We start from the raw sequence: 21,674 nt of genomic DNA, 5'->3' as shown, positions 1-21,674 counted from the left end.
GCCTTGTCGGGGTTACGAGGACTCTGCCAGACAGGAGAGTAGAAGGGGGACCCTCGAGGGCAAGGAGGCCTCTGGGTAAAGGAAGGGGGAGTGAGGACTCAGATCCTTTCGCTCGCCCACTTCACCGGGGTAGTGTATGAACCAGGAAAGTTCCCCACCATAGCGGGACCAGCCCCCCACTTACGTTTACAAGGGCTAAGCCTGGTCGGGAGATTCCCAGCCACCAGGGCGGCGCCAGAGCAGCAGTGAGCGGGGCCCCAAGAGGGCAGGGGAGGGCGTTCCCCAGAGGAGGCACCAGGGGGCGCCAGATGTGGGCGAGTCCACCTATAACTGGGGTTCTCAAACTGGGGGTCGGGACCTCTCAGGGGGTCGCGAGGTTATTACATGGGGGGGGGTTCACGAGCTGCCAGCCTCCACCCCAAACCCCGCTTTGCCTCCAGCATCTGTAATAGCGTTCAATGTAAAAAAGTGGTTTTAATTTGCAAGGGGTGGGGGTGGCACTCAGATTTTTTTTTAATTTAATTTAATTTTTTTAAATTTATTTTTAAAGTTGCTTAAATTTTTTGAGCGTGATAGTCTGTGGGGGGTTTGGGGCTTGTTTTATTTGGAGGTGGCTTCTTCGCAGCCGCTTTTTTGTATCGGGTATAAAAATGGTGGCAGGCGCGGTTTGGGTGACTCCTGCCCGTCACTAGAATTTGAGAAGCCTCCACTCCCTGCTCCCGTTCAGTTACGAAAATCCCACCCACTTGACGCCTCCTATGCTGCATTTTCTCGTCCCGCGTGAAAGATGCTTTCACGGTTCCACACAGGAATGTCCCACGAAGCAACGGCGACCGCGGAGGGTGGCGAGCGAGAGGATGACCTCTTTTCTTAATAATGGACGTCCGCGCATGGTTATTAATTTTAATGTGTAACTTCATGTTGTAGGCAGCAAAACTAGAAGTACTAAAAAAATATAATGGAATTTGTATAACCCTTCCCCCCTCCCCCTCCACACGTGCACACCCGTCTCCCTCTGAGATGGGTTGGGCTTGTTTTGGGCCTGGTTTCAAAGGCAGCAGAGGGTTCAAGCTGGGACCCCTGGTTTCGAATCCCAGCTCGGGTAAGGGAGTGGGGTCTAGTGGGTTAGCGAAGTGGGGGTTGGGAGCCAGGATTCCTGGGTTCCATCCCCAGGTCTGGGAGGGGAGTGGGGTCTAGTGGTTAGAGCAGGGGGGCTGGGAGCCAGGACTCCTGGGTTCATTCCCCAGGTCTGGGAGGGGAGTGGGGTCTAGTGGTTAGAGCAGGGGGGGCTGGGAGCCAGGACTCCTGGCTTCTATTCCCAACTCTAGATGGGGAGTGGGGTCTGTTGGGTTAGAGAAGAGGGGGCTGGGAGCCGGGACTCCTGGGTTCTATCCCCTGAGCCTCTCGCAGGCACGTACTCATGGCATTTGTTGCCCTCCAGGTTGGGCCCGCACTCCAGCGTGTAGTAAAACTCCAACTGGCCGTGTTCAAGTCTGCAGGTGAGCGTGATGTTCTTGCCGACCTTGAGGTAGGTGTAGCAGCTGCCCAGGAAGTCGTCGTCCATAAATACGTCCTTGTCCCACACCTCCATTACCAGTTTGGGCTGCTCTAGTGTCACCGCCCCGAAGTCCAGGTCCTCTCTCCAGATGGGGTCGTTATCATCCTTAATGCGGGCTGTCTGCAGCTGCTGGCCTTGGAACAAGAACCTGACGTAGGCGTCGGTGGCGGTCACTATGTCTCCCGACAGGTTTATGCCCCGCAGCACATGGACCTTCAGCCGGGCCGTGCCCCGCTTGAGTGAGCAGCACGTGGAGTCGGTGAGGGGGTTGCCGGAGCAGAAGCATTTGCAGGGGTCCAAGGGGTCGGCCTGGCCCCCCTCTGGGCAGCTTCGAGGGCAACTTCTCCTCCGTCCCCGCTCAGCCACGTACTCCTTCACTGCCTGCCTCAGCGCCTCCTGCCTGGGGTCGCCTGCTCTCACCAAGGTGTGGATGGGCGTCAGGGAGTAGGAGACAAGGCCGGGGCTGGCTTTCAGGCTCCCGCTCCAGGTCGAGAAGGAGCTGGCGTTTTGCTCGGTGGAGAAGAGCTGCTTGGAGTAGCTGTTGCCACCCGTCACCTGGATGCGCTTCTCCATGTAGGGCACCTGGGAGCTCCCCCTGCCCTGGCTGCTCCTCTTGCTGCTCTGACTCAGGCCCAGGTCTTGCAAGAACTGTGAGTCCAGGCACGCCTTGATTTCGGTGGCTGTCAGCCCGTCCAGCGCTGCCCGGCAGGTCGGGATGGCCGTCAGCTGCCGCACGCGCCCCCCCAGGTCTGCCTGGCTCACGTAGTGGGTGCCGTACGTGGCCAGGAAGGGCCAGTATGTGGCTGAGTCGTAGCTGGGTGGGAGGCTTCTCAAGGCCCTGGAGAACTGGGGCGCCAGTGGGGGGTCTTGGGTGAGACTCAACCTGCCCAGAGGGGAAAGAGAGAAGAGTTAGGAGCCAACCAGAGACCCCCCGGCACCTTCCCCCTGAACAAACTGGCCCCACTTCCCCAGAGCTCACTCGTGGGTTCCCTGGCAGGTGGGGGCGCAGTAGGAGGCGCTCTCCTCTTGCAGTCAGTGCTACCCCATTACCCCGCTGCAGCAGTAGGGGGCGCTGGGCTGCACAGAGCAGGGTGGCGGGAGCAGCAGGGAACAACGTGCTGCCGGGAGCAGGGTGGGGCAGGGGCCAGGCCTGGGATTCTCACCTGTAATACACACAGGGCACCTCTTGGCGCACGAACATGTACTTGTCCTGCAGCTCCTTCTGGTAAGCGTAGCTGGTGATCCGGGATTTGGACCCCGCCAAGGCCGGGCCCTGGGAATTCTCTGGCAGCCCCAGCTCTGACATCCAGTCGTTGTTCACATCCAGCGCCAGTGCCCGGCTCACAGCCGCGGCTGATTCTTCCACTGAGCTGCTGAGCTCCCAGCTGCACGAGATGTTGACCCTCCAGTCCACCACGGCCAGCGGCAGCCTCTGGTGCTGCCTCCCCTGCAGCCGGTTCTCGCACAGGGTGCAGGCGCCATTTGGGCGGCGCCACAGGCTGGTGTCCACCACGTCAGCCCCCGTCCACTCCAGCGTGGTGATGTCGATGCCCTCCCCCACCAAGCTGTACCCGGGCACGAAGGTCGTGGTCTCCTCGCACTCCTCAGCTGTGCCGGTGTAGCAGTCGGAGGAGACTCCAGGGAGCAGGAATAGGAGGAGCAGAGGGATGAAGACACTGGATCTTGCCATGGCGGGTGCGATGGTGCCCCCTACCTGGGAGCGGATTTCGGTCCCTGAGCCTCCTTAGAGGGAGAGAAACAGAGAGAGGCTTCATTAACAACAATCTAGTGGCAGGCAGTTCCACAGGCACAACACATCCTAGCAGCATCCCAGAAGCCTGCAAGCTGCTCTGACCCTCCCTGGATCTGAGAGAAGAGCTCTCCAACAACCTGTGCTATAGCCTGCCTGCCCCATTGCCCGCTGATTCTGAAGGAGAGTTGCTGCTGGGTGTGGGCAGCACAGGGCCTAGGACACATTCAACCTGGCAGTTCTGATTCTGTCCACTAGGGGGCAGTTGATTTAGTTGTGTGTAGTTGGGACATGAGACACATGGGTGAATATTTCTCATTCCATACAATAGATAGCTGGGCGGATAAGCACCCGTGCACACTCCCGCTCCCCACCCCCAAGGTGAATCTCCCCTCATTGTGCTGGGAACTGAATCCCCCATGTGAGCTGCAGGCAGTAGGGTGACCTTCCTGAAATACTCACAGCCCCGTTCCCTCCAGCAGGAAGAGAGAGAGAGAGAGAAGGGTGCACACCCGCATGAAGGTCCTCAATTCCCTTCATGTCTTACCTCCTAAATCGCTGTATGTGCCAGGCTTCTTCACCTGGCACTGAGCTGCAGCCAGCTCTGGGGAGGGGCAGCTGGGGAACAACCAGACAATTATATTGTCCAGAGACAGCTCATCCGTCGCTGAGTTGCAGCCACCTCTGGGGTGCGGCAGTGGGGGAACAGCCACCCAGAGAGCTCTGGGGAGCACTGGCATGGGTACTGGGGTACGGTGATGTCCCCACACCTACACAGACTGCTGCTCCCCAGCACGTCCAACGGGCTTCCCTGCCCGCCGGGTTACCTGTCTGCAGCAAAGCACAGGGCTCCCGTGTGGGGATCACGGCAGCTGGGCTGGAGGGGCCGCCCTGATGCAGATGTCAGCTGGGTCAGAGTGCAGGGAGCTGAGCTCTCCTGAGCTCCCTGGGTTCGTCAGTTGGGAGGCAGGGCAGGCAGAAAGAGGGACCCCTGCCTACAGCACCCCCCCAATAATGAATCCAGCAGGATCAGGGGGAGCGAAGGGGGCTGGCTGAGGGGAAGGGCCAGACCCTGACATAAGTGATCCAATTGTAAATCTGGAGTGGGGTTAGGCAGCTAAAGAGGGGAGCCAGGACACCTGGATTCTAACCCTGGCTCAGGGAGGGGAGTGGAGGCTAGTGGTTAGAGCAGGGGAGGCTGGGAGCCAGGACTCCTGGGTTCTCTCCCTAGCTCAAGGAGGGAAGTGGAGGCTAGTGGTTAGAGCAGGGGAGGCTGGGAGCCAGGACTCCTGGGTTCTCTTCCTAGCTCTGGGAGGGGAGTGGGGTCTAAGTCTGGACTTCTGGGTGCTTTCCCTGGCTCTGGGAGTGGAGCAGGACCTAGTGGCTAGAGCAGGGGGTAGTGGTGGGAACTGGAAGCCCGGACTCCTGGATTCTTTTATTTGCTCTGGGAGTGGAATTGGGTCTAGGCGTTAGAGCGGGGGAAGGGCTGGGATTCTATCCCCGGCTGTGGGAGGGGAGTGGGGTCTAAGGGTCAGAAGGGGGTGGGGGCACATGGAGCCAAGAAGGATTAAACATTAGCAGACTAACTAGCCCATGTTCAACCTTTAGAGACATATTAGGAGATAATGATCGTGTTTTTTGTGTGTTTACCTATATACTGTTAGAGATTGACAGTGTAACCAAATGGTTCCTGTCTGTCACTATATTCTGTTAATTCAGAGATCCAAAGGAGATGTTAACATTTAGATGAACTGTAAATGGAGTAATATCTCTGTCTTCATTCCTATTTGAAGTATGCAGGTAATTACTTGTAAATGGCGGGAGGTGGGCAGTTGCGTTATGTTAATCCACACAGCTAATTAGAAAGAGAAGCTCTTACTTCAAAGCCACGAACTATAAAAGAACTCTTGGGCCCTGATCCTGTAATCTCAGATATGCTTAAGCTTCATGGGGGAAGTTTGAGTCGCAAGATTGAGGTCTCCAGCTCCAGTCTGGATCACCCTGATTTCGGACATTGGCCTGTCTTTTTGGGACGATAACCTGATGAACAGATTCAGGAAAGGACTCTTTGCAATTCTAAACCTCACCATCTTTACTATGAAACTGACCTAAGAACTCTGTTCATAGCTGGCTGGATAATGATCTTTTAACCAATCCCCTCTCTTTTGTTTTTTAATAAAGTTAAGTTTAGTTCACAAGAGTTGGCTGTAAGTGCATTTGGGTAAGAGCTGAAATATTCACTGTCCTGGTGGGGAATGTGTCCAGTATTTTTATATGATGAGCAAGATTTTCAGTAATCCTCATCATATTTCACTTGGCTGTCTGGATTGCAGCCCAAGGCTGGTTCTTTAAGGGAGCTGCGTAACCAGTAAGTTATTGCAGACGCTGCTTTGTTGCTGGCTTGGTGAATCTAAGTATTAGAAAAACCACCAGTTTTGGGGATTGTCTACCCCATTCTTTGCAGTTTGCCCAGATTGAGAAATATCAGGGTGCCCCACTCCCCAAGATCCCAGTCAGGGGCATGGGAGACAGGACTCTTGGGTTCTACTGAAAGCCGAGAACTTGCTGGGGAGACAGTGTCTGTGGGTGCTGGATCGCCTCAGGGGATGTGTGTTGCCTGCTGCCCCCCTCTGCTCTCAGGACAGGGTGTGGGGAGGGGTGGGACACCGGGAAGGGAGACAAGGTATCAGGGCGAGTGGCAGGATTTAGTCACGGGGTGGGTCTGAGTCCCTCTCTCGCCCCCTCTGGCCATGCCAGGATCTGTGGGCGACCTGAGCCCCCTACTTGTGTTTGTTCCAGGATCTGTGGGCATCAAATCCTCCTCTTAATTTCGTTTGGTGACCCCTAGTTCTTGTGCTACGAGAAGGAGTAAACAACACGTCCTTATCTACTTTCTCTACACCAGTCATGACTTTATAGACCTCAATCATATCTCCCCTTGGCCGTCTCTTTTCCAAGCTGAAAAGTTCCAGTCTCATTAATCTCTCCTCATACGGAAGCCGTTCCAGACCCCTCATCATTTTTGTTGCCCTTTTCTGAACCTTTTCCAATTCCAATAGATCTTTTTTGAGATGGGGCGACCACAGCTGCACGTAGTATTCAAGATGTGGGCGTACCAGGGATTTACATAGAGGCAAGATGATATTTTCTGTCCTATTATCTATCCCTTTCTTAATGATTCCCAGCATTCTGTTGGCTTTTTTCACTGCCGCTGCACATTGAGTGGATGTTTTCAGAGAACTATCCACAGTGACTCCACGATCTCTTTCTTCAGCGGTAACAGTGTCCACACCCTCTCCCTGCCCCCAGGCATGTGCTGGGATCTGGGGGTCAGGAAGGAATTATTCATTGGGCAGGGTGAGGGGAGCTGAGGGGCAAGAGGGAGTGGGGGAAGAAATGGGGGAGGGGCACTTGGGGTAGAATGGGGGCCAAGGAGAGGATCAGGGGTTAGTGGGGGGCTGAGGGGCTTTCACGCAGCGAGAAACCCTGGGGCAGCAGAGTCAGCGCTGCAGTTCCTTTACCCTCCTCAGCCCCTCTGCCTGGGCACCCGGGCACCAGCTCGGGAAGTGGGGTCAGATCCTGGAGGCGGATCTCCCTGCTCTGCCCTGCAAGAACTCAGGATTTCGCCCCAGGGTTTCTCTTCTACATTTCAAAAGTTTTGCAATAACTAAACGGCACCTACCTTGTCTGTGCCAGAAGCTGGAGTGATCCCAGCTCCTAAAGAGGCCTCTGGTCACCTGGGTTTAGCTTGTGCCATATAAATACCGTCACAGGCGCTGGCTTCTAGTTTTCCCCAGGGGTGCTCCTCCCCCTTCCCTGAGGCCCCGCCTGAACTGCACCCCCTCTCCGGAGCTCCCTCTCTCCTCCCTCTTCCCGTCTGGGCAAAGGCACTGCCTGACCTCACACCTCTCCCAGCACCCCCGGGTGAGCCCCCTGCCCTCGCACCATTCCTGGGGACTGAGTCTCCACCTCTCTCCTCTGATGCTGGGGCCGGGGAAGCCCAATCCACTCCCCTGCCCACCCCGCCGATCTCAGAGCCGGGGGAAGCCCCTGCCCACCCAGGCCGGCCCAGAGCTCGGCAGTCCCTGGCTGTCATGTTTCCTGGGCTGTGCGGGGTCCAAGCACTTGGTGAGGAGACAGGGCAGGGACGCTACAGTCACCCCCAGGACTGCCACCCCTGTGCCAAGTGGATAAAGTGACAGCAGCCGCCCCCTTCCTGTGCCCCACTCCCCCAATCCCTGCCCTCTTATCATCTCTTCCCGCCCCCACTCCGCCTCCTCCCAAGGCCGGCACCCCCCCCCCCCAGCCACTGTCCTCCCTCCCCCAAGGCCCCTGCCCACCAGGGCTGCCTGACTTACCTAGTGGGTCCCTACGTGGCCAGGAAGGGCTGACAGGCGGATGAGTGGTAGCTGGCTGGCAGGAGATGCAGGGCCTGGGGGAAGTGGGGTGGCAGTGGGGGCTTTGGGGGGGGGCTTTGGGGTTCCTTAACCTTCCCAGAGGGAAAAGAGAGAGGAATTAGGAGCCAAGAGAGACCTCCCCTGGCTGCCCTGGGGCAGGGGGTCTGTGGTGGGCGCTCTCCCCTTGCCCTAGAGCCGCACTAGGGGGCGCTGTTCTCCAGAGAGGAGGGCGGGGGGCTCGGAGGAGGATGCTGTGCTGCAGGGGCCAGCAGGGGGCGCTGCAGGGGATTCTCACCTGTCGTACACACAGGACAGCTCGTGATGCACGAATATGAACTTGGCCTGTGCGCCTTCAGGTAGGTGTAGCTGGTGAGCCGGGATCGGGAACGCCCAGGGCCAGGAATGGGGACTCGTTCGACAGCTCCAGCTCCAACTTCCAGTCATTGTTCACATCCGACCCCATTGCCTGGGCTACGTCCATGGCTGACTCGTCCACCGAGCTGCTGAGGTGCCTTTGCACCAGCTGTGCACCCTCCAGTCCACCATGGCCAGCGGCAGCCTCTGCTGCTGCCTTCCCTGCAGCGGGTTCTGGCACAGGCTGCAGGGACTGTTCAGGCCGCCCCACAGGCTGGTGTCCACCCAGCATGGTCACGTCGATGGCCTCCCCCGCCAGGCTGTACGCAGGCCGAGAGAGGAGCGGGGGTGGGTAACCCTGGGAGCGAATGGACGCCTGAGAAGGGCTGTCACACTGAATGGGGTTCCCCCCAGGGACCGCACGGGGCCAAGAGTGGGCACAACCTGTGAGTCCGTGACACCCGCGAGGTGCTCTGGGATGGACTCCCAACGGTCAGCGCGGACAACCAGGACTGGCAGGGGTTGCCTCTCACTCTGGCTGAGTTCTCAGAAGCCCTTTGTCTCATGCCCACTGATCGGTCTCCAGGCATGGAGAGACTGACCGTGGAATTTGCCACGTGTTCTGGGACGTCCTCGGCCTGGACCTTGCCATAGTCTGGGACGCGTCCGTAGGGAGCAGAGTGCTACCCCTGTCATACAGGCGAGCCGTGCCCACCTCTGAGGGGACCTCTGCACCACAACCTTTGGAACTGGTGGCCCGTCTCACTCCTCAGCAGAGCCTACACGGTCATAGCTAAGGCCATTTGACTGTGATTGGCAACTGCCCTGGGCCCCACGCTTTGGAGGACCCTGCGCTTCAGGGGGATGTGTTATTCTTATAAGAAGCACACAGGATCCTTTTCAGGGGGTAAGGCAGTACGCCACTTTTACTAAGAATACCATAGTAAAGCAGCTAGCATATGCTCACATAAAAACACACACACACATTCAGACACACACGCACTGTCCCTCCAGTCAATGTTAAAGGTACCAGTCTGTAGCTCGGACTAATGTAATGGCCAGTTAGATTCACTTATCTTCTAACACACACATCCCTCATTCACACATAAAACAGGACTGATTTACACAGAAACAGTATGAACATTTAAGCAGGAACATCGAGTTACAATTTAAAGAAAACAATCATCACACCCTTCTGCTTCTTTCACAATGCTAACTTTGAACCTATAAGAAAGTGGTGACCATAAGGATCTATTCCTGCCTTGAAATCAGCTTCAGACACAAGATTCTGGCTGATTAATCTTTACCAAGGGCACACTAGGCCGTTCCTTCCTGCTTTCAGAAAGGGTGGCTGGCAGGGTACATCAAATTATAATTACACTATACATCAATGCATTTAATACACACTACATTTATTATCCTTCATTCTAACTAATTCATACCAAAACTAAAATAGGATTTTTCTAATACAGATTTGGGGTCCAGGGTGGCCTGGTGCTGGTAGCACCAGGCCCCACCCCACCCCACGCTGCTGGCTCCTGGTGTCACTCAGGGGAGCGGGTGGAAGCCAGAAAGAGGCAGGGTGGAGGTTTGGGGGGAGGGGTGGATTGGGGATGAGGTGGGGTGGAGGTGGGGTGGGGCAGAGGAAGGGTGGTAAGAGGTGGGGCGGGGGCTTGGGACAAGGGGTGGAGTGGCTGCAAAGCAGGTGCGGGAAGCGGTGGGGTGGCGGCTTGGAAGAAGGGGTGGAGTGGGGGTGGGGCCTGGAGTGAGGGGGGGTGTCCTGGGCCCTGTACCTCCCCTAGGGACGGCCCTGGTGACTGGGGTCCACACTGGTGGGCTCGGGGACCTCCTTGAGTTCGTGTGTAGGGATGGTCTGTCGTTCACCCTCCTGTCCCTGAGCAGGAGAAGGCGTTCGACAGGGTGGACTATGGGTAGCTCCTGGGCACTTTGCAGGCGTTCAAGTTGGAGACACTGTTTGTGGGTTTCCTCCAGGTGCTGTGCACCTCCGTGGAGTGCTTGGTCAGGCTCAACTGGTCCCTGACTGAACCAGTCACCTGCCAGGCCAGCTGCACACTCTGGCCATTGAGTCCTTCCTCCATCTGCTCTAGACAATGAGCCGGAGTTTTCTGTGGTCCTGTCAGCATATGCCGCCAACGTGCTGCTCGTGGTGCAGGACCCAGGCTCCCTGCTGCAGTTGGAGGCCTGCCAGGCTGTCTAATCAGCAGCCTCCTCCTCCCAGGTCACCTGAGTCAGGAGCTCTGACCTGGTGGCCAGGGACAGGTGGCAGGCGAGCTCCCTCCCACCCACGCTTCAGGCCATCCAGTAGAGCACGGGTCTGCTACCCCCTCTGAGCATTCACCTTTCCTCCACCCATCCCTCTCCATCGGAGAACAGGCAGGATTTGGAGGGCAGGGTGGCTGAGCGGCTGCGGAGGTGAACCGGACTGTTCCGGTGCCTCTTCCTGTGGTGGAAATCACTGGTGCTCAACCAGCTAGTCCTGTCCCTGCTCTGGCACCGGCTCAATACCCTGAGCCCGGCCCTGGATTTCCTGGCCCAGCTCCAGAAGGTAGCACTGGAGTTTCAGTCTCCCCAGAGGAAGGACAGGGCCTGGTCTGCCTCTGCATCCAAGTCCAAGTCTTCCACCTCCAGGCCCTTTGTTGGCACACGACTTCCTCTGCTTCCCCCTTGGGCTCCGGTATGACCGGCAGCTCTTTTTTCTCCATCCGAAGGGTCTGCAACCTGGTGCACGCGAGGTAAACATGCGCCAGAGTCTCCCTCATGCCAGAAAAGGGCAGGCGCCGGGGATAGGTGTGAAATGTCCAAGTACCTTCATGGAGCCATCAGCTGATATTCCTGGCGCGCCGCAGAACCCAGTGGAATAAAGGCTGGCTCCCCGGGGCTCCTCACCCTCAAGAGATGGCACAAGGTGCTGCCTCTACGTATTGGGGTGGGACACAAGGGTGAGCAAACGGAATGTGTGGAGCACGAGCGTGTCGAGATGTTTCCTACGTGTCATTCAGAAATGAACCGGCTGCAGATTATGGAGCCTTCTCATGTTGTGAGAGGCAGTGGGTTGGGAGGCAGGGGGTTCACAGGGCAGAGGCCTGATAAAAAGGTCCAGAGGGCAGGGGAGAGGGGCGGACGGGGAGCTCCCGCTCACAGATCCTACTCAAGGAAAGCCACGGAGGTGGGCGGTAAGGCTGCCCTCACCTCTGGGAGTACACGCCAGGAGGTATGAGGGGTGGAGAGCCCCATGAAACGTCCAAGCGCCAGGGAATCCACCCAGTCCCGTCCCGTCCCCCGCTCGTAGTGCAGGAGGTCTCTGATCCTGGTGCTTCCTGCTAGGACCAGCCTCCGGCGCACTGAGGGGGACCCCGCTACCCCTACACCTAGCTGGGGATTGTGCAGCAAGAGCTCCGTGAAGAGACCTACCCCCTCAGTGTCTGCCGCATACCTAGACGTTGGCACCAGTCAGAGCCGTCCCGTCCATAGTCTGGTCTGGGGCAACCGCCCCGGGCCCCGTGCTTTGGGGGGCATGTGGGGCCCAGGGCGGCCTAGAGGGTTAATGTGGGGGGTGGTGGCCTGGCACCGGCAGCAGGGGTCGGGCCCACCTCCTCATCAGCATCACTCGGAGGAGGGGACTTGGGGGAGGGGGTGGAGTGGGGCAGAGCAGGGGTGAGGGTTTAGGGGAAGGGGTGGAGCAGAGATGGGAAGGGGCAGGGCCTGGGGTTGGGGGGGGGGTTGCCCCAGGCCTTGCACCCCCCTAGGAATGGCCCTAGAGGCATGGCCCTGTAGCCTCCTTCTCCTGTTTGATCATTTGTTTTCCCCTGAATTTAGTTGAACTTTGGGCTTTGTTAGTGGTTTCTCCCCCTGGGCTGGTGCTGGAGCCTTCAGTTGTGGGTGGGCGAGCACCCTCCCCCCTGCCCAGGGCATTGATAGGTGGGTTTGCTTTGTACCATGGAGAAAAAGAGCCAATAGGAAATTGGAACTAAAAGTTTTTTAGGGACGCTGGCTCCCAGCCTTCACTTTACATTTACCAGAAATCACGCAGAGCACAAAGTGGGGGAAAGGTCAGCAGCCTTCCCCTCCCAGCCCGGGCCCCCGGCGCGCGGCCGGACGGCAGAGGGGAAGCGTGTTTGATACTAGGGCGGCATCCTACAGGTGGCCCATTAGCATCTCTGTGTAACAGTCCAGGGCGGTGAGAATTGCTCGGCTGGACACGCTCTGGAAGCGATGGCCATGGGTAGGAGAAAGTCAGATCCCTCAGGGGTGGGTGGGCACCAGGGAGTGTGAGCCCAGGCCGGGGCTGGCTTTGAGGCTCTGCAGCCAGGCCAAGAAAGCTCCAGCCCATGTCAGGGGCTCTGTGTGCCCCCATCCCCAAGACAGTGGCTCTGTGTTTCCTAGGGCACTGACATTTTAAATGCCATAGGAACACGGGGGAAAAGATGGCTGAGTCCTTCTGAGATGCTGGCAGGGGTTAATTTGGCCACAGGATGAGGCACTGACTGAGTTAGGGGGATGGAGAATGGGGTCTTTCCCCTCTAAGGGGCGCCAGCTCCTATCTTAACCCAACAGCCACACGCCATTCCTCACCCAAGGATGTGTGAGATGCAGCTGCCTCTGGGGTGGAGCGGAGGGGACCTGTCAGGGCAGGGCCATTTCCTTCCCATTTCAAAGGGGACCTGCAGTCCACATAAAAGTCTCCGGCCTCAGGTGGAGCCAGGACTAATCAGTTCTTATTGTCTAGCCTGAACAAAACAGCTTTGAAATACTCCCTTAAATCATCAGTTTACCCACCAAGAAATCTAGTGTCTCCCTTGAACCATTGCTCTTTTTCTACAAAACCCCCCGCCACACGCTCAAGTGAGTGTTCTGATGCCTGGATCCAAAATCTTCATCTGTTACATTGGGACTTTATCTTCTCCTGAGTGATGGTTCTGGGGGCTCTGGTTGTCTCCAGTGCTCCAGACCCTCAGCTACTATCACCAGCTGGGAAACCCAATCGATTCAAGCTTCACAAAGAGGTGAGGACCCCACCCCCAGTGTCTCTTGAGTGTTTTTGGCTTCCCCATTCGCTCTGCAGTAACTCTCCTCGTACCTAAGCTAAAGACTCCTGTGTGATGGGTTGGGTCACAGAAACCCCCTTGGGACTGCTATCTGATGTGCTGAGACCACCTCTGAGCCCGTTTTCCCTGCCAGCTTGGGACTTCAGTACCCTGCCTGGTTGAGCCAGACACGCTAGCCTGCTGCAACACAGACCTAAGTCTGAACCACGTCCCCCAGAGCTGCAGGCTTAACTGAAAACAGCTTAAGAGGTTCTCCTGTCTCTAGCACTCAGACACCGAGCCCCCAGTGGGATCCAAACCCCCAAATAAATCAGTTTTACTCTGTATAAAGTTTATACGGGGTCAACTCATAAATTGTCCACTCTCTATAACACTGATAGGAAGATATGCACAGCTGTTTGCTCCCTCAGGGATTAATTACTTACTCTAGGTTAATTAATAAGGAAAAGTGATTTTATGAAATATAAAAAGTAGGATTTAAGTGGTTCCAAGTAATAACAGACAGAACAAAGTAAGTTAAGCGAAATGAAACAAACTCACAAATCTAAGCCTAATACATTAAGAAACTGATTACAGGTAATATCTCACCCTCAGAGATGTTCCAATAAGCTTCTTTCACAGACTAGATTCCTTTCTAGTCTGGGCCCAATCCTTTCCCCTAGTACAGTCCTTCTTCCAGCTCAGGTGGTAGCTAAAAGATTTCTCATAACTACAGCCCCTTTGTTCTCTTCCACCTCTTCATATAGCTTTGAACAAGGCAGGAATCTCTGTCTCTCTGGGTCCCCACCCCTCCTTCTAAATGGAAAAGCACCAGGTTTAAGATGGATTTCAGTAGCAGGTGACATGGTCACATGTCCTGTGAGACCCCCAAGCCTTCATTCTTCCCTGGCTTGACTCACAGGAAGTCTTGCAAGTAAACAGAGCCATCTATAGTCAATTTATCTGGTTAATGGGAGCTGTCAAGATTCGAAACCACCGTTAATGGCCCACATATTGCATAATTGCAGTAGAACCTCAGAGTTATATTTCATATTTCTAGTTTCAGATACAAGAATGATACATTCATGCAAGTAGGATGAACACACTGTAGATTATAAGCTTTGTAGTGATGCCTTAGAAGAAACCTTTTGCATGAAGCATATTCCAGTTACATTATATTCACACTTATTAGCCTATTTTCATAAAATCATATGGAGTGCAACGTCACACCCTGCAGCGCCGAGAAATCCTGTGGGGTTTGCTCATCAAGTGGGTTACTACCAAAATAATTGTAACGTAAAAGTGGGGAAAGGGATGTGCTGAACCTGGGGCATATGAGGGTGACAGCTTGAAAGTGCTTCTCAGCCCAACCTACTGAGTCGAGGGACATATAAGGGGTCAACTTGGGAGTGCTCATAGACACGCTCTGTTAATGTGTGTGTGAGTTCAGACTGGGTTTCTGTCTCCGTGAGAGAGAGATGAGGGCAGCGCTGGACAAGGTACAGGTTTGTCAATCCTTATCGGACCCTGCTGGGCCTACGGGGAGAAGACAGGGCATTACCAGGCGACAGCCAGGTAGAAATGAGGGGAAGGGGTGTTTACTATGCTGTGCTGATTCCAGTTTTTCGTGCTCTCTAACCTAAATCTCTCTGGCTGCAGATTAAACTGTTTGCTTCTTGCTCTGCTTTCAGTGGTCAATGAGAACAATTGATCCCTGTCCTCTTTATCCTAGCCATGAACATATTTAAAGACTGTTCTCAAGTCTTTTCTGAAGACTAAACATGGTCAGATTTGTAACCTTTCCTCACAGGTCAGGTTTCTAAACCTTTCTCACTTTTGTTGCTCTCCTCTGGACTCTCTCCAGTGTGTCCACATCTTTCCTAAAGTGCAGCTCCCAGAACACAGTTCTCCTGTGAAGGCCTCACCAGTTTCGTGTAGAGCAGGACAATTACCTCCCACATCTTATGTACAACACTCCTGGTTCTGCATACCAGAAAATTCACTTTTTTCTCCCCCGCATCATAGTCTTGACTCATATTCAATTTGCGATTCACTGTAGCCTCCAGGTCCTTCCCAACACTCAATCCTCCTCAAACTGAATGATTGGAGTGATGTGAAAACTTGATTTTCATGCAGTTGGCTGGCTGTGCCAAAACCCGGGGTGGGGGGGATTTCATTTTGGGTGAACCTGAAAAGAAAGAAAAATTAGTTGTTTGGCAAAGTGAAAACACGGGAAAAAATCATGTTGGGTCAAATGAAATACTTTGATGTGGAGGTAAAAATAAAATAGAAGCTTTTGACTGGAATTGAAATATCAAAATGTTTCAAGATTTTGGACCATTTTAGGGACGGGGACGAAAAGAATTTATAGAAATTGAAACAAATTTGTAAAATTTCTCTGTCAAGTTGAATCTGCATTTAAAATAAAAAAATTGAAAAACGTTGCCCAGTTCAGGCCGGGAGTCTGAGCTCCCCAGCCCCGGCTCACCCGGGTTCTATCCCAGCTCTGGGAGGGGAGTGGGGCCAAGTGGGTTAGAGCGAGGGTGAGGGACGGGCTGGAGCCAGGACTCCAGAGTTTTGTGGCTGGCTTTGGGAGGGGATAATCATAAAGCCTCCCTAGGGGCCTACACTGAGTCAGACTACAGGACATACAGAAGGAACTGATGTTACAGGAGCAGCTCCTGGGGACTGGAGATGCATGGAGAAGCATCGCCACCTACTGGTGAATATTAAATTTTATTAAAGCTAATGTTTAAAATCAAATTTGCACAAGTTAAAGAAGAAGATGTCAGGCTTGATTTATGAGAGGTTACATGTATTGGTTACAAGGTTCACAAGGTACATACATGTCACATAATCAGTATAGACCCAGATTGGGGAGCATACTACCAGGGGCGGCACCAGGCCCCAGCACGCCAAGCGCATGCTTGGGGCGGCATGCTGCGGGGGGCGCTCTGCTGGTCGCTGGGAGGGCGGCAGGTGGCTCCGGTGGACCTCCCGTGGGAGGTCCACTGGAGCCGTGGGACCAGCGACCGGTAGAGCGCCCCCTGCGGCGTGCCGCCGTGTTTGGGGCGGCGAAATGGCTAGAGTCACCCCTGCATACTACAGCAGGCCTAACAGGAGGCAGATTCAAGTTACTTCAGTGATGAAAGACCCTGAAGTACTCACCCAGCACTAAGATGCAGCCACCTCTAGGGAGAGGCAACTGGGGAACAGCCACAAGGTGATGTCACACCAGGAGGGCTTGCCCAGTGCTGAGATGCAGCTACCTCTGGGGCAGAGCACCTGGGGAACAATCTTTGCACACAGGAAGCCACATGCGCCGATCACATGAGACTCAAACCTTTTGCAACATGGGACATTTTTAAAAGTGCTTTATTTATCAATAGTTTTTACAAAATACAAGTCAGGCCAGGTTTCATTCAATCACCAAAGCAACTGGAAAAGTCACTCCACATTTCAGCATAGAGGTTAAGAATGCAGGATGCCGGAGGGGAGTGGGGGCTGGTGAGATGGAGCAGGGAGGGCTTTGAGCTATGACTCTTGGGTTTTATTCCCAGCTCAAGGAGGGGAGTGGAGTCGAGTTGGTTGGAGCAGGGGATGCTGGGACTGATGTAAACCTGGGTTCTATCCCTGCCTCAGGGAGGTTCAGTTGGGTTTAGAGGGGAGAGAAGGAACTGACCCAGTCCCTTACTCTCTTGGCAGCCAACAGCGGTGTGGTGTTGGACATAGAACAGGAGCAGATGCTGGAAAGCGGTCAGACGGAGGCGTTTATCTCTAATGTGAGTGCCAGGGGTGGGGAGACGATGGGGGGCAGGGTATGTCCAGGAATTAAAGATTAATCTTTCAGTAAAGATTCTGTCCCCAGATGAAACCTCCAGGAATGCGGCCAACCAGAATCGAGAACCTTACCTGGTGGAGTCCAGGAGACGGTACAGGTGGCTGCCCTGATGGTGAAACTTGCTCCCATCTGTCCACCCGGCCTCTTCATCACCAACCCAGAGTTCTCTCCAAAGGGGGCAGTGGCCAAAATAGCCCCAGCTCCTGATTTTGTCCACGAATCCAGCTTCATTTCCAAGCCCTCAGATTCAATCCGTTCATTCCCAGTTCCAGTCTCCTTCTGAATCATGCGGATCCAAGCCAGGAGGTGTCGCCAGGAACCACCGGAAGGAGACTAGGCCCGGCTCACCCAGCCGCGGCTGCCCTCACGGAAGCTAGGGAAAAAGCAAGGGACCAGGACACGTGCCGAGGTTCCATGGGTGAAAAGCTTCATATCTGCCATAGCGATTTATGGCTAAACCCTGCCGTGCCTGCAGCTGATGGAGGAACAACGGGGGTGTCTGCTGGCGGGCAGCCGGTCCCAGTGCCTGGCCCACTTTGGACCCAGTGAAATTCTGTTCCAGCTTTATCTGCTAGGGACACCCACCAGTAAGATAACGTTTGAGCCCTGCAAAGGAGAGCTGGTCAACCCAGCGGTGACGGAACCTCTGACGCGAGCTCTGAGCACCTGGCATTAGGCTGGGATTCTGTCTCTGCAAGAGGGATCAGGGCAGAGCTGTGCGAGGAGCCACTTCATCAATCCTCATCGGCCCTTGCTGGGCCTGCGGGGAGAAGACAGGGCCCTACAAGGCGACAGCAGGGTAGAAATGCAGGGAAGGGGCCTTTCCTGCTCTCTTCTAACCTAAATCTCCCTTCCTGCCGATTAACCCCATTACTTCTCGTCCTACCTGAACCGTTGATCCCCGTCCTCTTTATACCAGCCCTGAACACATTTAAAGACTGTTCTCGAGTCCCCCTTCTTTTCTCAAGACTAAACATGTCCACATATTTAACCTTCCTGCACAGGGGGTCTCTGACCTCCTTGTCTCTCCACTCCCGAGCCAAGTTGTGTCTCACCCACGGCAGCATGAGCCAAGTATTGGCTTTCTCCATTAACATAGAAGGGGGTCAGGACTCCTGGCTTCTCTCCCCAGCTCTGGGGGGGAAGTGGGTGCTGGTGGGTCAGAGCAGGGGGGGCTGGGAGCCAGGACTCCTGGGTTCTACGCCGAGCGCTTTATTTTAATTCTTAACCTCTAAGCTGCAATGTGGAGTGACATTTCCCAGTTTCCGTTGCACCTGAAAGAAACATGGCCCTTCTGGTGTGACGTCACCCTGCACCTGTTCCCCAGCTGCCCCTCCCCAGAGGTGGCTGCATCTCAGTGCTGGGTGAACACTTTGGGATCTATCATCACTGAAGTAACCTGAATGTGTCTCCTGTTAGGCCTGCTGAGTACAGTATCCACCAGTCGGCAGTGATACTTCTCCAGGCATCTCCAGTCCCTGGAGAAAAGCTGTAACTTTGGGAGTTTAATACCAGCCTGGAGTGGCCAGTATTAATTTTTGGTGACCTTGCGGGCCCCCACCTTCTGCACTCGAAGTGCCGGAGTGGGGATCAGCTTTGACAGGTCTTCTGGGATCTGTAGGAACCCCAGCAGCTCTGGCTCATCTCGACCCACTTGTCCTCCCCCTGCCCCGGATGGTTCCTTATGAAAACTCAAGGTAAAGTCCCCCCCAAACCTGGGGCTGGGTCAGAAGCACCCCCTTGACAGGAAAGGCCCCGAATCCCATAACCCATCTGCCCAAGCCGGCCAGAAGGGGGCCGGGGTGGGAGGTGACTGTGTGGGGGATACCTGGGCAGTTGGTAGCTGTGGTGGGGAAGGATGGAGTTTGGTGCCTCCTAGAGGGGAAAGGCTCCATGGCCCGTTCCCCACCCATCTGAGCCAGTCAGTCCCCTGCCCTAGGGCTGGAGTGGAGCCGGCACCCCCTAAGGGGGAATGGCCCTGTGTCCTGTTCCCATTGAGCCCCCCCGGCTCTGGGGCCGGCTGGGAATGGGGGTATCGCTACTGGTACAGTAAAGGGCTCCATGGACTATTTTCCATTGCAAAGGCTCCCAGTGTCCTTCCTTCTTCTGTGTCTGCTGTACAAGGCCCCACAGATTTAACCCACTAGAGCTCCCTCCTCGGCTTGGGGAGGGGATTGGGGTCTAGTGGGTTAGGGGGATGGAAACCAGGACTCCTGGGTTCTATTCTACTCCCTGACCTTGGCCTACCCCAATTTCCCCACCTGTTAAACAATCCAGCTGATGTTTGTTTCTCTTTGCACAGGGCTCAGCCTGCTCTGATGGGCCTCTGCCTCAAAGCTCTGTTGACCTCTGTGGTCTTGATTCTCCTACCCTCCACTGGGTGACCCAGTCTGGCCGCTGTTATGTTCTTAACCCTGAGGTCTGTGATAGGACAAAAAGATATAAGAAGAGGGGACTTGGGAGGGATTGTGGGGCACACAGCTCCTGGCATGTAGGAAGGGAGTGAAGGGGAGGGGGGCAAACAGAGCCTCTAATATGCAAGGTAAACCGAGCCCCTGGTATGGGGGGAGGGGGAATGGAGGAGCAAAGAACCCCTGGCATGGGGGGTACAGAGCTCCTGGCATGGGGGGGAGAGGCTGCAGGAAGTGGGGTACACAGGGCACTGATGGGGGTACAATGAGCTGAGTCGACAGCAGCACTGAGGGTACAATCCCTAGTTTAATGCTTTACAAGGACATAGTCTGGTTGAGAGAATCGCAGGCACCAGGGCAGCGCCAGAGCTGCAGCGAGCAGAGACCCCAGAGAGCAGGGGAGGGCGTTCCCAGGAGGAGGCACTGGGGAGCGGGAGGGCTGATTGTACCCCGTGGAACTGGGCTTGCTTTTTTCAAAAGTTGCTTTAATTCTTCTAGAGTTGGGGGCGGGGGGTGGGGGGGCGGGAGCTGTTTTCTTGGGGAGGGGGCTTGTTTTGGAGCTTTTTGGTACTAGGGGGTTTCAACACACTGTTCCAGTTGTAAAAGGGATGGCAGAGCGGATTCGGTGATTGACCAGTGCCAATGAAGACGCCCGTCATTAGAATTTGAGAAGCCTCCAATCCCCACTCCCGTTCAATGAAGAAAAAATCCCCAAATTTGGGAACTTTCTGGCCTGCCCGTTCCATACATACGATGTGCCAATTGCTTGTCCTGCTCTAGGATGTACTTCCACACAGGCATGTGCCATAGGGAGGCAACAGCGCCCAAGGCGGCTGGCGAGCACGAGAACTTTTTTAATAAAAACAAAATTATGCCAGAGTACACACACATTTATTACTTTCAATGTGCAACTTCCAGTTGGAAGCAACAAAACTAGACCTACTGAAAACAACAAAGGGATTTGTCTAAACCCACCCCTGCACCCTCTGAGATGGGCTGGGTTAGTTTGGAAAGGCATTGCTGCTTTATTTTCTTGTGAGACTTGGTAACGCTCAAGAAAGGGAGTGGGGTCTAGTGGGTTAGAGCAGTGGGGGCTGGGAGCCAGGACTCCTGGGTTCTATCCTCTCAGCCTCTCACAGGCACGTAGTCATGGCAGTTGTTGCCCCCCAGGTTGGGCCCACACTCCAGCGTGTAGGAAAACTGCAAGTGGCCGTGGTCAAGGTGGCAGGTGAGTGTGTTGCTCCTGCCGACCTCGAGGTTGGTGTTGCAGCGGCCCAGGAGACGGTCCTCCCATGAGTCGCTGTCCCACACCTCCAATTCCAGTTTGGACAGCTCCCCGAGCTTTTCCGGCAGCGTCACTGGCCTGAAGACCAGTTCTTTGTCCCAGGTGGGGTAGTTATTGTTATCAATGATCTCTGTCTGTAGCTCCCGGCCTTGGAAGAAGACCTTGACGTAGGCATCAGTGGCGCTGAGGAAGTCTCCCCACAGGTCTGCGCCCCGCAGCACATGGACCTTCAGCTGGGCCATGCCCCGCTTGAGTGAGCAGCACATGGAGTTGGTGAAGGGGTTGCCGGGGCAGTAGCATTTGCAGGGGTTCTCGGAGTCGACCTGACTCCCTTGTGGGCATCTACGAGGGCAACTCTTCTTGTGCTTCCGCTCATCCACATACTTCTTCACTGCCTGCCTCAGCGCCTCCCGCCTGGGGTCGCTGGGGGTCACCAAGGTGTGGATGGGCATCAGGGAGTAGGAGACCAGGTCGGGGCTGGTTTTGAGGCTCCCGCTCCAGGCCGAGAAGGAGCTGGCGTTTTGCTTGGTGGAGAAGAACTGCTTGGAGTAGCTGTTGCCACCCGTCACCTGGATGCGCTTCTCCATGTAGGGCGCCTGGGAGCTCCCCCTGCCCTCGCTGCCCTGCTTGCTGCTCTGACTCAGGCCCAGGTCTTGCAAGAACTGTGAGTCCAGGCACGCCTTGATTTCGGTGGCTGTCAGCCCGTCCAGCACTGCCCGGCAGGTCGGGATGGCCGTCAGCTGCCGCACGCGCCCCCCGAGGTCTGCCTGGCTCACGTAGTGGGTGCCGTACGTGGCCAGGAAGGGCCGGTATGTGGCTGAGTCGTAGCTGGGTGGGAGGCTTCTCAAGGCCCTGGAGAACTGGGGCGCCAGTGGGGGGTCTTGGGTGAGACTCAACCTGCCCAGAGGGGAAAGAGAGAGGAGTTAGGAGCCAACCAGAGAGACTCCCGGCACCTTCCCTCTGAACGAACTGGCCCCACTTCCCCAGAGCTCACTCGTGGGTTCCCTGGCAGGTGGGGGCGCAGTAGGAGGCG

General features: G+C 55.4%; 2 protein-coding genes across 10 annotated transcripts in view; both read right to left on the bottom strand.

Moving 5' to 3' along the window:
- Nucleotides 1-1,321: 1,321 nt before the first annotated feature.
- LOC120402901 (perforin-1-like) lies at nucleotides 1,322-7,106 on the bottom strand. The gene is made up of 3 exons (XM_039533473.1): nucleotides 6,991-7,106; nucleotides 2,722-3,301; nucleotides 1,322-2,441 (listed from the first exon to the last, which is right to left on the bottom strand). The coding sequence occupies exons 2-3, from the start codon at nucleotides 3,246-3,248 to the stop codon at nucleotides 1,325-1,327; spliced, it is 1,644 nt and encodes a 547-aa protein (XP_039389407.1). The 5' UTR covers nucleotides 3,249-3,301; nucleotides 6,991-7,106; the 3' UTR covers nucleotides 1,322-1,324.
- Nucleotides 7,107-19,964: 12,858 nt separating this feature from the next.
- Nucleotides 19,965-21,674, bottom strand: part of LOC120404150 (perforin-1-like) — a 76,517-nt gene continuing 74,807 nt past the window's right edge. For 6 of the 9 annotated variants that reach the window (XM_039536155.1, XM_039536158.1, XM_039536157.1 and 3 more), the window contains one exon: nucleotides 19,965-21,538. In XM_039536155.1, the coding sequence (XP_039392089.1) occupies nucleotides 20,482-21,538 (1,057 nt within the window). In that variant the 3' untranslated portion in view covers nucleotides 19,965-20,481. The remainder of the gene's footprint in view (nucleotides 21,539-21,674) is intronic. The other 3 variants (XM_039536150.1, XM_039536153.1, XM_039536152.1) reach the window with 3 other exon arrangements.

This window comes from Mauremys reevesii, linkage group 4, assembly GCF_016161935.1.
Source record: "Mauremys reevesii isolate NIE-2019 linkage group 4, ASM1616193v1, whole genome shotgun sequence".
Lineage (NCBI taxonomy): Eukaryota > Metazoa > Chordata > Testudines > Geoemydidae > Mauremys > Mauremys reevesii.
This window is presented reverse-complemented; position numbering and strand designations above follow the sequence as displayed.